The 17,679-nt window shown below is 37.8% G+C and overlaps 1 protein-coding gene across 6 annotated transcripts in view; it reads right to left on the bottom strand.

Annotated features, from left to right (window-relative positions):
- The window catches only part of QKI (QKI, KH domain containing RNA binding), a 154,755-nt gene that overhangs the window by 104,805 nt on the left and 32,271 nt on the right, over positions 1-17,679 (bottom strand). For all 6 annotated transcript variants that reach the window (XR_002070862.2, XM_019412742.2, XM_019412741.2 and 3 more), the window contains exon 2: positions 9,806-9,948. Coding sequence is in view for 5 of the 6 variants with exons in the window: in XM_019412742.2 (XP_019268287.1) it covers positions 9,806-9,948 (143 nt within the window). In the remaining variant the exon portion in view is untranslated. The remainder of the gene's footprint in view (positions 1-9,805; positions 9,949-17,679) is intronic.

Below are 17,679 nucleotides of genomic sequence, written 5' to 3' on the forward strand. Positions count from 1 at the left end.
GTATGTGTTGAGGAGGATTTGATATGTTTTGTGGGAAGGAAAAAGAGAAAGGCGTTACAGGGAAGAAAAATTAAAAGCACCTGCCACTTTTTATAGAACAGTGAATTATGTGTCTAAACACAAGGGTAACAGCAAAAATAAAGGTTTAAAAAGTAGTTAGGGACTTTTTTAAGGGCCTCCTGTAAAAGAGTTTGGACTTTACACTGTCAAAACTACTGTCTTGTTGGCTTTCACTGCCTTCATATTCTGATTTTAATTGGTTAAGTAATGCTTGTTTTCCAAAGCGCTCGTTCTTTAGCTTCTAGAAAAATAATCCTGAGATTCAAGATAAATTCCAAATGACAAAATCAGTGACGTCACAGAAACAAAACAAATGTTATTTCCACCTTCCATTTCAACGCGGAAGTTATTAACATGAGCACAATGACGATGCCATTCAACATTTCTCAGGTATTGAACACGCTGAGATATGTTTTATTCGGAGTGTTCTGGTGTGAGGGCGCTTCTATGCTTAGCACTTCACGTGCATTAAGTCACTTAATCCTCATAACACTTTTGAAAGACAGCTACCATGTCATCAATATTTAATCCGTGAGAGGTTACAAAAGTAGCCCCAATCCTACACCTAGATTAAACACAGAATTTTGACACTTAATTCGTAAAATGCCTCTCTTCTAAAGACCTTAAACGATATACCCTAAACCACACCAGAAACCCATATTTAGTTTTCTCCTCCCTGTGTTTGGTATGAAGTTTACAAAAACTCTCGTCAGATTCAAGTTTACTTTTAGAGTCCAAATTGTGTTTTTATCATTTCTTCTCCACTTATCCCAAAACATGCCATCACTCTACTACTGTTACATAACCACACCCTACCCTTCCGGTATCTTCATCTATCTTTTACCCATTGGGATCACAGCTTTAACAATCATCACATACATCCTTTTTACCTTAACTGAACCTTTTATGTGAATGAAAATCTTGATGTGATCATTACTCGATCCACGTATTTCAATGAAAACTATGTATAACTTAAAAAAGGAGAGAAAGAAAAGAATATGATGATTTGAGTCAAAACTGAGCTTACAAGGGTCACTTCAAACCCTGAAGATGAGTCTACAAGATTAAATATGTAGTTCTGACCATGGATTATGAATACTATCTAAGGCTCTTTGATTTTTAACTTTTGCTGCATAAATATTATCACCTCACACACGATTTGAAAATTATTAATTCCTCTCTTAAAGTGAGCTTTTTTTTTTCCTTAGCGCAGAGTTTATTAGTCAAATGTGATAACTTTTATACCACCTTGGTTCAATGTTCCTACACTGTGGAGAACAACGAAGTTTACAGAGGCTTTTAATTACTCTTTTCTGTTAATAGAGTACGTTTTTCATCTGTTACTCTTGGTTCCTCTACAATATTGTTACAAAATCTTCTCCTGTGTTCTCTACTTTAAATGAATAGTACCACTACCAGAGCCCTCTCTCATTCTTAGCCTCCATATATAATAGACTAAGAAATCTTAAAGGTTTTCATTATTTAACCTGTCCCCTATTCTTTATTTCAACTTCGCTGCCTCAGTTCGGGCCCTTGTTACCGTATAACAGTACTGTGAGGGCAAGGGTTACATCTTTTCTTGGATCTGGTGCCTAGCACTTGGCCACACACAGTTCTGGAATAAAAGAATGATGCCAAAATTGTACTGTTTTATACTGAGGTCTTTTCAGCCTTCGTGTTTCTAATTACGTTACAATTTTAGGTTTCTCCTTTGTTTTAATCTGTTAAAATTGCAAATGTATACTGCTTTCATACAATGTCATAAATAAAAAGGCAAGAAACGAATATCAAAGCAATCATTGTCCTCTAACCCCAAAGAATACAACAGAGATACATTTTTTTTTAAAGCTCAATCAATTCCTTATCAAATAATAAAGAAAAACTTATCACACCAATATGAAGCATGCAGATGGTCAAGTTCATGCTAGGGATATTGTTTTTGGACTGGGGACAAACAGTGTTCTATGGTAGGTGAGAACCAGATTTCAGGAAGTGCCTAATTTAACTACAAACTGTTTTAAAGGCAAGAATTTATTAAGACATGTAATGCTTTCCCAATGAAATAATTTAGTGAATTTAGTTCCAAGGCTAGTTGTTGAAAAATTTTGACTGCAATGTTCCTAGAGTAAAGGCAGGTTCCATCAAAAACTACAGTTTTCAGCTCAAATTCAAACCAAAAGAAAGCATAAATAGGAGTTCATTCACTCATAAAATAAATTTAGGTCATCTACTATACCCAGGCACTAAGATGGGTGGTCAAGCTTAAGTGGTACAATCTTCAACTACCCCCAGAGCCCATTTTGTTTGCCAGTTTTGGAGGCAAGAGGGTAAGGATCAGGAAGATTGTTACCACGTCACTCAGTACCAGGGGACAACACTCCCTCCCTCAAGATGGGCCAAAAGATCAGTATCTCGAATTTTCCTTTAATATGTAACAAATACCTCAATGTTCAAGGAATATGAATAGCTCTGAGAATCAGATTTCTCTCCAATTTTTGTATTATACTCCTTTGGTTATTTCAGGGACAAGATCAGAGATATATGGAGGTTAGATATCAGTGATTAGGTATGCAACTGATTGATAAATCCCTCAGAACAGTAATTTTAACAGATCAGATCCTAACATACTTTTTGGATGAGATAAATCATAGACAAAACTTTGTACCTCACCTGAAAACATTTCTTGCAAGTAATACTCCCCTAAAAATAAACTCTGTTTTCTAATCTGTTCTTCTGAACACTAATTCCTTTTAAATATTAAAATGCATCACTTACAAAATAAAGCATTAGCATTTTAAGACTCTGAAAAGGCTTGTTCTTTTTATAATTGTTAAACTTTGAGAAAACATGAGCTAAACAAAAATGTATTGTTCTCAGACTATCTTGAAATCCTTTTTGGAATAACTTCTATTAACATACCAACATATTTAATGTATCTCGGACCATTAAGATCCTATTAAATATCTCATACAGAGCAGATCTTAATATGCCCTTATATAGTGAAATAAAAGGTAAATTTCCAAACCAACACCAAAAAGACAAAAGTCACGAAATTAACCCTCACTAAATTTATCTGTTTCAAGTTCACGGGGCGCCTGGGTGGCTCACTCCATTAAGTGTCCAACTCTTGGGTCTTGGCTCAGGTCGTGATCTCACGACTCATGGGTTTGAGCCCTGCGTCGAGCTCTGCACTGACAGCACAGCACGGAGCCTGCTTGGGATCCTCTCTCTCTCTCCCCCCGCCCCCCCCCCCCATTTGTACGTGCGTGCGCCCGCTCTCTCTCTCAAAATAAATAAATAAATAAATAAATAAATAAATAAATAAATAAATAAAGTTCAAAGTCAACAGTAACAGTTTCTCTGCCTAGAACTTAAAGATATGCTCAATATCGTCAAATGGTACTGCCAAATTCAAATCTCGAAGAGATTAATATCGAATCTGAAACACTTCACAACTGCACTCAGTGAAAGCATATGCCAACCTTCCCGAAAATCAACACTCTGTCTTCAGACAGATCTTACTTTTAATGTATTGTATTTTCACCCATAATTAAGATCCAATCCAGGCAAAAACTGGGCCTTAACCTGGGTACTGAAAAAGGAGACTTTACAGATGATTACATTTTGATTTAATGTCCATTAAACAATGGACATTTCTAAGAACAAAGGTGAAAGTCGTTTACGTGAAGACTCTTGGTTAATTCTTTCACCACAATAAGGAAGCCACAACAGTCCGAAGCTCAAAGGCCTAACGAAAGATAGCAGACTGCACTGCCCCCGCGTCTCCTCATGATCCATCCCAAACAGATGCTAGCTCAACATCCAATATGCAGGAGACAATCTTGCGAAACGGGAGAAAAGCAATAACCCTATACTCTATACTAGATCAGAAGCTATGGCTAGCCGCGTTATATCTGTGAGCTCAGGGAACTGAACTGAAGGGACTTGAGACTCTTGGTCCACCATGAGCAGATGACTGTTACGAGACTACAGGATGTGATAAGTAATTATAAAGCTACAATATTAATTACGGTTGCCAGGCTGGGATCTTTGTCGGGAAAAATATTTGAAAATGCATTTATCCATTTTACAAACCTTTGACAATTCTCATCATGACAGCCTATACCCATGACCCACCTTTCAAAGCTACCAACATTCAAAACTAAAACCCATTGTAAAAACGTCAGAAAATCAGAGTTATGTTCATATTAAATATCTAGAGAACACCTCACTACCATTTCACATCATGTCCCGAACAAAGTTTGGCAACCTAATCTGTTCACGTATATACTAGAACGACTAAGATCCCTAACAGCTAGACCTTGACATTTGAAACTTATCTACCACTGTGGCAGATCCTATAAAACAATTTCTCACAACTCAAAACTGAATAACTAGGTAAATTTAATGACAGAATTATTACTGACTCATTGAAACATAACATCTTTTACTTGTGTCAATCGTTAACTTCATTCACATACTGCTTTATAAAATCTCCATGGATTCAAACAAGTCCTTAATAACTCAATCAGCCAAATTACCAGTTTGATGGCCTATGTATAACTGTAATCTTCATTCATGTCTGTCACTTTATGAATGTATGATAAACTGAAACAGTCTTAAATATTTAATGCAATATATTCTATCTTTCATTCAAGACTGTGGGCTCGTTCAAGGATGGGAATTTTTTTTTTATGTTCACAATCAGAAGAACCGTGTCGAGCGCTCTATCATATGCCATATATTTGTTACCTTTATTCTGCCAAACAATTTTAGGAGGGGACATTATAATTTAATGGACGAGGAAACAGATTCTAAAAAATTAACGTGTGCTCAAAGCCAATGGGATAGTCTGGATGATTTGTCAGCAAATATCTAGTCCAGTCCCCTTCTCACTGAGTTGATAATGCAGTTTCTTAACCTCAGTGCTACAGACACTCGGGGTAGGATAATCATTTGTTGTGGAAGGGCTGCCCTGTTCATTGTAAAATGTTCAGCAACATTCCTGGCATTTACCTGCTAGATGCCACTAACTAATACCCCTTCCCCTGTAGTTCTGCCAGACCCAAATATCTCCAGATACTGCCAAATATCCAAGAGGGGCAAAATCACCCATCGTTGACAATCACGGAGCTAATGGAATGTTAGCAGATGGGAGCAGAGGCCTTACCCGTGCCGAGGCAATCAGGCTTGGCTCTGGCACTCCGGTGACCTGCCACGAGAAGAGCATGCTCCGAGTAGCTGCTGCCCCTTTGGACTGAGCCCAGCAAGAACACAAAGATCTAAACCCACCTGCAGCTGGTCTAGGTCAAGTTCGGCTAAGCCCAATCAACAAAATCTCAGCCCCCATACAGCAAAGGCTAAAGAGCACAAAAACCAATGCTTGTTATTTTAAGCCAGTAAGGTTTAGAATAGCTTCCTTTGGAGCATTATTATGGCAATTGCTGACAAATACAGCCAGTAAGGGAGTAAAGCCAAGATTCAACACTGAGGCCTGTCTGGCTCAAAACCCCACTACTAAACAACTATGTCAAAGAGTTTTCTCAACGAATTAATATCCCTACCTCCAGGATGTGTTTGGAATACAGCAGAGATGCAATATAAGTCTGCTTTGTTAATAACTGTAAGTATTAATAAATATCAATTTTGAAAAAAATCTCAGTTCATTTTCAATATGCTACTCATATTACCTTCCCCTTCCCACATCATTAAGCCACTGATTCAGAAACGCTACAAGGAACATTATACCACACTATTTCATTTCTCAAACACTAAATCTGAAACTTTCTTCTCCTATCAGTCCCAGAGCTATACAGAACCAAGTCCAAAACAATACCTCCAAATTAACACGTACTTCTATAAAATAAGTTGCTACGTGCAAATGCAAAGGCCAGGTTCAAAATAAAAGCTTAGTAGTGTTTGAAAGAGTGCAGCCTTCACAAGGTTATGAACAAGTATCTGTGGTACATCTACCATTGACCAGACACTATTCGAACCAGCAAGAAGACAAAAAGAGACACTATGCCCACCCTCACAGATCCTGCATTCTGGTTAACGCTTCTATAGTATTACGGCATTTTTCAAGTGCTTTTCATGTATTAACTCGCTTACAACTCCTCATAAACCTGTGAGACTTACTATCTCCTTAGAGATGAGAAAATGGAAAACCATAAATGACAAATAACCTGCCCAAAGTTACAAAGTAAGCTGGCAGAACCAGCCTGCAGTCTGGGTCTGAATCCATCCTTTCCACTACTATGTCACATGCCCCTTCAAAGTTTTAATAATTTGTGAGTCAAATAGGATGAATTCACTCACAAAATCAAGCTTAGACACAAACGGGAAGGGTGGAAGAGAAGCATAATTCATGATCTCTAAGATACACTAAGTGAAAAAATGCCAGAATAAGAATGCATATTTGTTTCACCGTGGCCAATATCAAACTCGCAATTCTGAAATAAACCTTTTCCCTTACTGCCAAAATCTGACACATTCCCTTGTTTTACTTTAATACTTTTTTTTTTTTTCAAAAGCTGACATAAAGTTCCTAATATAGGTCATAAAACAGTTGCTACTCATTTGGTACAGATTAATAACCTCAAAGAAAAGAATTCTTAAATTTTTGTGACAAGTTTAATTATCTTAATTCTTATAACAGGATTCTTACATGAAACAGAACTTAAATTCTTATAACAGAAAATTAAAATTCGGGTATTACAAAATTATCTGGAGAACCGGCATGGTTTTATATCCGTTTCTCTCCTCTCGTGAATTGTAACCGAATTTCTCACTTAAAAAGCATGGTTAAAATAGAAACTTTGGGGTGCCAAGAGGCATCTGCAACGCACACACACAGCTGCCTGTCTGATATGCCCAGTCCTGGATGTGTAGCTTCAAAGTCAACAGCTCTCCATCAGAGCCTCCGCCTCCCCAGAGGGCTCCTGCCTCAGTCTTTCCACCGCAGGCACTGACGGCTCTATTACTCCAACTGCTCAAAACACTCAAGCTCGACCTGACTTCTTGCCCTCATGCTCGATACCCAATCTACCAGAGCAAGTGTTACTGGCTCTAAATAGCGGGATCCAAGAATCTCTAAGTCCTTTGGTTCAAGCTCCTCTTCTGCCCCCTAGCCGTGTCCCTGTTGCCACCACTGCCCCAGCAGCCAGAACGAATCGTTAAAACCCAGCTCACTAGCTCACATCACTCCTCGGCTCAAAACCTGTGACCCAGAATGGTGTCTGAAATCCCTGCTGGGTCCCACAGCCCCTACAGGACACGGCCCCTCTGCTAACTCTCTAACCTTGCATCCGACCACACTTCCCAGGCACACTCATGCCTGTCACCGTACTTGCTGTTCGCTCTGCCTGGCATGTTCTTCCCCCAGATAATTTCCATGCCTTCCTCCCCATCACTTGGTTCACATCTCTGCATTCCCTCCATCTGAGAATAGATACTTTTACTATAAGTACATAGTCACCAGTTAGAGGCTTAGCTCAACTTATTTTCTGCCATAGCACTGACTGCACCTAAAGTAAACATTCATTTGTTGGCTGTGTGTCTCTGGACTGCAACGTCTGCTCCGCAAGAGCAGAGGCACTGTGTAATTCACCACAGTACTTGCTTCCTGGAACAACGCTTGGCAAACGAACCACCTGTTAGCTCGGCTTATTCTGATGATAAACAAGTAAGAGCAGTGCCCCTCAAACTTCACCATGCGTCAGAATCATCTACAGGGCTTGGAAGGCAAATGGCTGAGTCTTGCCCCTGGAGTTTCTGATTCAGCTAGACTGGGATGGGGCTTGAGCGTTTACAAGTTCCCAGAAGGTAGGGGTACGATAGTCCTGGGAACCCCATTTTGAGGACCTAAACAATATTTTGCTGCAAGACACCTGTCAGCAACAGGATTTGACCATGGCAGTGAATCCCAACTGGCAGAAGAAAGAAATAGAGTGAAAAGATACCTCCAGACCCACACTATAAAATCTATCCCTTCTGACTTAGAGGATTGTATGATACAAGTCTTAAATAATGCAATATAAATATCCCTTCATTGCACAGGATTTTTTCTTTTCCAGAAGAATGGGGACCAGGCAGATCAAGGTTATAGTCTCTAACAAGGTCTTATGATCTTACATATTCTATGTTAATGACTAGTGTTGAAACTTTATCCTTTCGAGTTTAAACAATGAGATGAGAAGGCTGATATGCTTTAGGAGATACTGAAACACCAAACAGCAGTAGACTCGAATTGGGACAGCTGCCCAAATCACAACTTCCTATCTCTAGGAATCATTCCAGTCCTCAAGTGCGGGACCCGAGAGACCATGTCTAGGTTATGTTATGTAACCTCCCATCCCCAGTCATGGCAGATTGGTCCAAAACACATTTTCTCTCCTAAGAACCTGAAGTTTGAAGATAAAGTCTGGGAGGCACTGAAGCCAAATTATGTTAAGAGCAAAGAGAAAGTCCAAATTCCTGATGCTGAGCTTCTCAAAGCTGCACCACACTTGCTCTCTTTCTCAAAAATAAATAAAATATTAAAAAAAAAAAAAAAAAGAAAGAAAGAAAGAAATGCAACTTGTGAAATGTCAAAGCTTCTTTCCATTAATCCAACTTAAGGCATTTACTTTCCATCTTCCGACTAGTATACTGTCCATATAATCAATGAGTCTTAGAGTGTGCATCACATTTTGACCTTATAATACCAACTCCTTGCAGAATAGCTCTCTGAAACCTAGCAAAATACCACCAAATCGCCTTTTTATTCAATAGCTGGAGCCAATTTGTATAAATACTATGTATATAGGGAGTACGTGGTAAACAACAAAAACACAGGTTCTTGTTTTAAGTACCTTGTTTTCTGTTGGGGGAAAAATAAATTTACAAATATCAGATAGTAAATGCCACTGCAGAAAAATAAAAAGACTTACGTGAAACAACGAGTACTAACCAGATTGCTTTTAGAGAAAATGGTGAGGGGAGTGCTCTCTGAAGTAACACGTAAACTAAAATCTTAAATCAGTGTACAGCTAACCTAAAGGTACTCAGGCTGAGAATACACCTGACTTGTTCTAGCAGACAATGTGACTACACTGTATTGAGGAAGAGGACAAATCACTTAAGATGAAGTCAGAGAGAAGAACCATATGACGTACGTAGGGCTCTGTAACAAACACAAAGAGTCTGGAGCTAAATACAAATTAACTGGTACAGGACAAAGACGCTACTTGCTACAAGATGTTTATGGAGTGTAGCTGAGCAAGAAACAAGAATGAAAAAGACAAAACACAAGAAAAAAAATTATCAGGAGCGCTTGTCATACAAAGTTTAGATCTGAGAGGAACCTCAGTTGTCACACAGTCCAACCTCTCATTTTACTGAAAGGATGGCGTGGCCCAGGCTGCGGCTTCTCTGCAATCGGGTTAAAGATGAGCAGAGAACTGTATCTGGTGCTCTCTGTGACGTTAAGGCCAAAGCTGTTTCCGTATCTCTGGCCTTAATTTGAAATCTAAAACCAAGTCTTTACCGTGTGCATTTTCAAAAGTGACATAACAGCACTTAAATGAAAACATTATTTTAAAAATGTTTTTAAACTGCCCACGCCAAATTATTCACACCTCTAGTCCCTCACAGGGCATTTTTTTTTTTTTCAGCAGCTGACAATGCTTATTTACCACCAGCTATATCCCTTCCCAAAGTATGTGAAGCAGAAAAAAAATTGAATAAAACAACAAAATATACTTACATCTGGATATTCTTTTACAGGCACATAAAGTTTCTCTTGTAACTGAACAATAGGTCCCACAGCGTCAGGCAATTCTGCACTCCTTTTCTCTGTACTGCCATTTAATGTGTCATTGTACATGTCTTTCCGTACTCTGCTAATTTCTGTTAAAAGTAAAAATTTTAAATGTGTTAGACAAAAAAATATTCTTGCTAGTCCAGGAAAAAAAAAAATTAAAAAAAGAAGGTAGGGAGGGGTTTCATTGATAAGGTGTTAAAGAGTAAAGAACTGTTAACCTATTCTATCATTTCCTGGATTAAGTCTATGTTTAACAGGACTATAGCTTTAATTAATTGTTACCAGGAATCAAATCTGTATCAACGAAATAATATATTTTATTTAAATTAACTTCGGAGCCCACGCTCTTAACCACTATGAGATAAACCTGTTATTTTACCTAATTTCTCCATACCTAAATGAGGCCATTCATTCCAAATGAGAACTTTAGTCAAATAAGAATGTCTATCACACAAAACTAATACCAAAGGCTCTTTTATACTTCAGAACTAATCCGTCTGAATGAGATTTAAACTGGACTACTTCCTTAGCTATTTTAGGTATCTGGATAAACACACGTCCAGTAGATAACACAGATTTTAAGTTCAGAAGTCTAGATTGATACACAAATGTTAGTTAAGGCTATAGGAATAGAAGAGATGTCTTAGAGAGGATATAGGGAGAAGAAAGGACCGAATCCTAGGAAAAGCAACATTTAAGGAGTAAAGAAGAGAGATCCAAACCAAGAACTGGAGGTGAATAGAAGTAAGAAGAGAGGTGTCAAAGAAGCTGAAGAATAACAGAACCAAGGACAAGGTGATCAATAGTGTCAAATGCCACAAAAACATAGTAATAAGGTAAAGAGCAAAATAGGGTACTTTGAATTTGACCACTAAGCCACTGGTGATCAGAGAAGTTTCAAGGAAAAGATGGTTAAAAGAGATCAAACTACATTGCATTAATGACTGAAATATAAGAAAGAAAGCAGAAATACCTAGGGTCAATGACTTTAAAAAGAGTTTGGGAGACAGTGCGAGGGAACGCGTGCATGCAAGCACAAGCACGTGCACACAAGTGGGGGAGGGGCAGAGAGAGAATCCCAAGCAGGCTCTGCACTGTCAGCCGAGAGCTCAATGCAGGGCTTGAACCCACAAACTGTAAGATCATGACCTGAGACAAAAATCAAGAGTCAGACACTTAACCGACCAAGCCAACCAGACACCCTGGTCAATGACCTTTTAAAAAGTTCCCAGACATAAATATATTTCTTATAAGAAAAAGAATAAGAAATCTACTTAAATGAATCAAGACTTGAACAAAGAAATCAATTCTTTCAAGAATTCTTCATTAAGTTTCCAAGAAGACGTGTTAGAGGACAGGCCCTGCCCATCGGAACATACCGTCTAATAAGGGTTGTCACTACTAAATTAGCTGGATGCCTCTATAGATGTCTCTCCATGCTACAGAAAGGGGGGAAAAGGCTTGTGTCCATTACAATTTAAAGGTAAAATGGGCTTTATTTTTATAATGTATTTTGTATACCTTCCAAACATGGAATTTCAATCTGTTGCGATTAAGGAACTATGAAATATGAATGTACAACACTTTAATTTTCATAACTAGTTATTTATATCTCTTTGTTAAATAAAACCCACCATACCAAAAAGGCATGATCAAAGGTGTTCTTACCCGGTTATATAGTCTTAAATCAGTGAAAATACTGTATTGCAATACATTTTCTGCTTCAATGATGGCAACATTCATTTTATAACCATCTTATCTCTGAGGTAACAATTTGCTTGTCAAAGCTTACCAAATGTGCGTCTCTGAATAGCAAATGAAATTTTTTAAAAATCAAAAGAATGCACCTTGGATTTAACTACATTATAAAACCAAGACTTCACTCTGTAAGTTCTTTTTGTGTATTTCTATTATAATAATGAATCTTTCCTACTAAACATGTCCAGTATCAAACTAGTGTTGACTTTATATCAGCATGCAACAGCAATTCTCCAATCAAGTTTTCAACCACTAAGTAATAATTTAAACATAAATGTTTACATAATTACATAATTACAGCAAGTAATTAACCAAAGGACATTAGGGAAATTCAATTAAAAGTGTGCATATATCCTTTAGTCCAGGTCTCTATATAAAAGCACTTTCAATATTAATTTGTTACATTTAAATTTCCTCTTCAGAAACTGCCGAATTCTTGTTACGATGGTAGTAACACTGATATAAAAATCCTGACAACAGCATAAAAGAAAACTATAGATAAAATGTGCTTACAAATATAAATATAAACATCCTAAATGAATAGGGGAGCCTATTAAATAAATAATGCACCAAGGAAGTGGAATTTATACCATGAATACAAGAAGAATTCAATATTAAAATCCTATGACCATAGTAATACAAAAGACTAAAAAAGAAAACAACATTAATTCCAGGTAAACAAATTTATCAAACTTAGATAAACCAAGAGAATCAATTATAAGAAAATTCACATAAAATGATTAAATTAAAAATACATAAAGATACAATAATCACTGATCACATCTCCAATTAGATGATAAAATGGAAGAAGAATACATTTGCCATTTAAATTGAATTTCTATAAACATCTGTGTGATTCTCTGATTAGTAACTGAAATTTTGATGAGACTCTGCTGCCCGTGGTAGCCCCAGCTCCTAGAACAGTGCCTGGAGCAACAGCAGGCCCTCGGTCAACACTCCGTGGTCTGGAAGATGGGTGGGTGAGTGAGCCACAGAGAGGTTCTAAGGCATTAAAGTTAAGTCAAGGTTCCAAGCTTTCAAAGAAGCTAGTCTCCTCTGGGAAGTATGTGAACAAATAGATACTCCAAAGAAGAAGAACAGAAAGAGGTACAGATTGGAAACACAAAAGCAGGATAATCAACTCTGCCACAGGCTATTAAGGTCAAGAAAGTAGTCCAGAGGGAAGAAACTCTGACCGTTGTTTCTAATTACAGAGCATTGAGGCAAAGGTACAACCAATATAACTATAAATTCTACTTAAGATACAAAGTCTTTCTACCACGTTTCTTTCAGTCTCTAAGATATATTACTCAATTTAACAACAGAATACAAATTATATACACAACATCGTAGGATGGGAATGAAAAGATGACGAAGTCCTAGTTCTCAAGGATCTTACCATCTTACTGTGGGGTCTAACCAGCGGAGTGCTTAACTGCCTTTATCAACAGCACCCTTCTAGCCAGGCAATCACGAGCACTTCCTGGCATGTTACTTCCAACACTCAAGTCAAAACAAGTTCTGGGGCTCAGATGGTAGGGTAGAGTGTGTGACTCTTGATCTCACGGTTTTAAGTTCAAGTCCCATGTTGGGTGCAGAGACTACTTAAACAATAAATCTTTAAAAAAAGAAAAAAGTTCTGATTCTAAGAGTAACTGTTTATGTGATTTTATTAACATTTTTCTTTTTTTTTTTTTTTTTTAAAGTTTATTTATTTTTGAAACAGAGAGAGACAGAGCATGAATGGGGGAGGGGCAGAGAGAGAGGGAGACACAGAATCGGAAGCAGGCTCCAGGCTCCGAGCCATCAGCCCAGAGCCTGACGCGGGGCTCGAACTCACAGACCGCGAGATCGTGACCTGAGCTGAAGTTGGACGCTCAACCAACCGAGCCACCCAGGCGCCCCTATTTATGTGATTTTAGACAAGTCTCTTAACCTCTCTGTACCTGTACCTCACTAATTAGAGGTTGATTACCGAATAACTCAACTGAATCCATTGTTTTCCAACCTTAGTATGCATGGACCCCAGTTATTATTTTCCCCCTTGTAACCCCACATTTTAAAAAGTTTTCTTCTCCAAAGCTTTCAGTCCTAAGTCATGGTAATCAGAAGTTTTTGTTAATGTTTTCCTATCAGGTTGATCTAATCACAGCCAAAACATTACAGAAATGCGTCATGGGTACGGGTAGTGCTTTAGTTCCTTCTTAAGTGGTGGATTTATAGGTGTTCACTTATGAAACACAGAAGCTCTTCATAATTAATAGGTTTTATACAGATGACCCTTGAACAACACGGTTTATACTACACAAAGATTTTCTTATTGCATTTACACAAGACTTTCTTATTGACATTTTTTTCCTCTAGCTTTTATTGTAAGAATACAGTATATAATACATATGACATACAAAGCACGTGTTAATTGACTGTTTATATTATTAGTAAGGTTTCCAGTCAACAGTAGACTATTAGTAATTAAGGTTTGGAGGAGTCAAAAGTTACACACGGATGTTCCATGAGGGGAGTCAGTGTCCCTACTCCCTGCACTGTTCAAGGGTCAACTGTATACTTTTGTTGTATCAAACATTACATGACAATGCTCAAATGTCTGCTCATCTCCACACTACTTTCATAACCTACAAGAGTGGTTCAGAGAACTAAAAGTTCAGAACCACTTGTTCCATCACCTAGTATAAAAATTCCCACCACAGGGGCGCCTGGGTGGCTCAGTCGGTTGAGCGTCCGACTTCAGCTCAGGTCATGATCTCACAGCTCATGAGTTCGAGCCCCACATCGGGCTCTGTGCTGACAGCTCAGAGCCTGGAGCCCGCTTCTGCTTCTGTGTCTCCCTCTCTCTCTGTCCATAACCCACTCGCATTCTGTCTCTGTCTCTCTCAAAAACAAATAAACATTAAAAAAAAAAAATTCCCACCACAATTACCCCAAAACATCCCCAATATCAAGACAACTTGCTTTAGACATCTCTGGAGTTATCAGTTTATAAATTTTACTGAATCAAAATTCCTGAAATTTCTCTCATTTGCCCACACTCCAAAGTCCACAAAGTACATCAAATGCCTCATTCTTAAGATGATCTTAAAAATACTTGAACAGTTCTATATCTAAGTATCCTCTTCTGAGCTTTAAAACAGCATGGTTTTATTATACCCTCTCACTCATTTAGACATACTACATTTGGCCACGCCCTTTTAAAATGGAAAATCCTGTACCCCACTCATCCTGAGAACTGATGAGAATGCACACTCCGGCTGCCTACCTCCAGTCCCCCACACTCCAATTCCACAGTGTGGTTAAGGATCCCTTTACCTCTTCGGCTCAAGCGTCCACCATTTCATCTTCCACAACTGTTTGTTTAAATACCAATAGATGATTTAACTTTTTTTCCTGGTTGTTTTTCTACTAGGCAACTGCCTTCACAGTGTTATCTATCAGCTGACATTCTTTAGGGATGACTATTCTGAATCAAGGAGCCAATTAACTAGTTTCATAGCACACACATTTCTGTAGCTCGCATACTGAAATGCAGGCGTGCCTTCTCAACTATCTGATGACATCTCAAGCTAGGTTAGGACTCGAACCCCCTTCTGGACCCACTAGTTTAAACGGGAAATAATCTGTTTTGGAGTCTATAGGTTGTGCCATCAAGTTTAGAATGCAAACTTTTCAGCTCCTGAGAATATACACTTCCAGTATTCAGGCTCCTAGAATTGATATTTGGTGATGCCATTTTTTCAAATGTCAGTATACTGAAAAATATTTAAGTCTGAAAACTTGTTTTGGTTATACTACTGTTTCCTTACATTTCTCTGTTTTTAACTACCTTGATTCTTTTTCCTTTTTCAAACGAAACCTCTATTATCAATGAATTCTGCTACTAAGAGGGAAAACAGTCACCACACAGCTGTGGCTCCACGTGACCTGTTAATATTACATCATCTGCCTTTTCCCTTTCCCTAATTCACCTAACATAACTAAACGCTTTGCTTTGAAATCATTCTTATGTTTCATAAAGCTCAGCTCATTTTTGCCTTTGGCTCTCTATCACCACTACTCTTTGATTAAATCTGAATTACTACATGTGGATCCCACTCTCTGCCACCTTAAAATTTTTTACAGTTTTAAAAAAATCTGAATTACTGGATTAGCTAACAGATCGACCACTTTGTGGAAAAGTAAAATGTCAGAAATGAGGACAACATAAAGAACTATTAGAGAACAGAAAAATACAGGCTGAGAAATCTAAAATATAAAATTAAGTGGTTATTTCCCAAGATAGATAGAGAGATAGATAGATAATGGCTATGTATAAATTCAATACTGCAATGTTGAAAGACTGGATAAAGGTTAGAGTATAATCCTATTTTACCATCTGGTTTAGAATTTTTTCAACAAACGTAAACCAAGAAAATGAAAATTAGGAAATGAAATATGAAAAATATTTACTAGTTCAGTAGTACACAAAAAAGCTATTAAATGATATACAAAAAGTATTTAAAAACGCATGAAATAATTATTTTTAGGATTTTAACAATACAAATTAAAAGACAACTTTTTTTTTTTAATATAAATGTTTTTATTTATTTTTGGGAGAGAGAGAGACAGAGCATGAGCAGGGGAGGGGCAGGGACAGAGGGAGACACCGAGTCCGAAGCAGGCTCCAGGCTCTGAGCTGTCAGCACAGAGCCCGACGAGGGGCTTGAACTCACAAACCTATGAGATCATGACCTGAGCAGAACCAACTGAGCCAGCCAGGCGCTCCAAAAGACAACTTTTTAAAACACTGAAAACATTTTCATACAAAGCACATCTTATACCCAGTGTTGTGGCAGCTAATCCAATTGTTCAACTGGCTATTTATACTGTTTTAAACATACACATTTTATTTGCACATCTATCTGCTTTTTCTCTGTGCCTTACATTTAAAATCCATCGATACATTATCTTATCATTGTAATACAGTTGGATCTAAAATACAGAAAGAAATGAAAATGTTAGTGTCATTTGACCATTACTGTCTCATTTTTTTTAAATTAGCATTTTCCATTAATTTATTCAGTAAAGTAAGAGCCACTTATTTATAAAACTATATGCCTTGATGTACATAGCAAAAATTTTATAAGTGAAGTTAAAATGACAAGCTTTCAGCACTTCAATTGATCTTTAAATGGGCTATTTCCACACTATCTGCTGGACACTAACCTGAACATACAAAAGCAAAGGAAGATTTGTTATTTTAGGTCTTAATTAAATGACTAGCCTCTATTTACATGAAACATTAAATCTTAAAAAAATAACATTATGAGTCTATTTATAACCAAATAACCACTGTCACCACCTAAAGTGGTGGCTGTTATGTACTTCTGTAAAAAGAAACCTCTAATTCAGAGTTTACTAAATACAGGGAAAATTTTACAGACATTTTGAGCAAAGCAAAACCCAGGGAATAATAGAACTTCATTGTACTCATTTAAAAAAGCCACACCCATAAGGTAAAGAGAAAGCAAATAAATTAAAAAGCAGGTTAACAGAGGATATGCAACATTTAGTGAAATGTGTTTTGCCTCCTTGAATAACCAAATAAACCTAATTTTGAGGCAATTGCTTGGAAACTGGCAAAAAAAAAAAAAAACAACCTATCAATAATTCTCTAATGGGACCTGGGACCCGATGGGGGGGGGGGGGGGGTAGAGGGCAAATTGTATTTTGAACTTCACAACTATAAGCAAAACAATTAAAAACTTGGGGCGCCTGGATGGCTCAGTCAGTTAAGCATCCGACTCTTTTTTAATTTTTTTTTTTTTTTTTTTTTTAACGTTTATTTATTTTTGAGACAGAGAGAGACAGAGTGTGAACAGGGGAGGGGCAGAGAGAGAGGGAGACACAGAATCTGAAACAGGCTCCAGGCTCTGAGCTGTCAGCACAGAGCCCGACGCGGGGCTCGAACTCACAAGCATCCAACTCTTGATTCCCACTCAGGTGGAAACCTCAGGGTCCTGAGATGGAGCTAGCTCCGTGTCAGGCTCCGAGGGCTGAGCATTAAG

This window comes from Panthera pardus, unplaced genomic scaffold (assembly GCF_024362965.1).
Source record: "Panthera pardus isolate Hobbes unplaced genomic scaffold, ASM2436296v1 HiC_scaffold_17, whole genome shotgun sequence".
Classification (NCBI taxonomy): domain Eukaryota; kingdom Metazoa; phylum Chordata; class Mammalia; order Carnivora; family Felidae; genus Panthera; species Panthera pardus.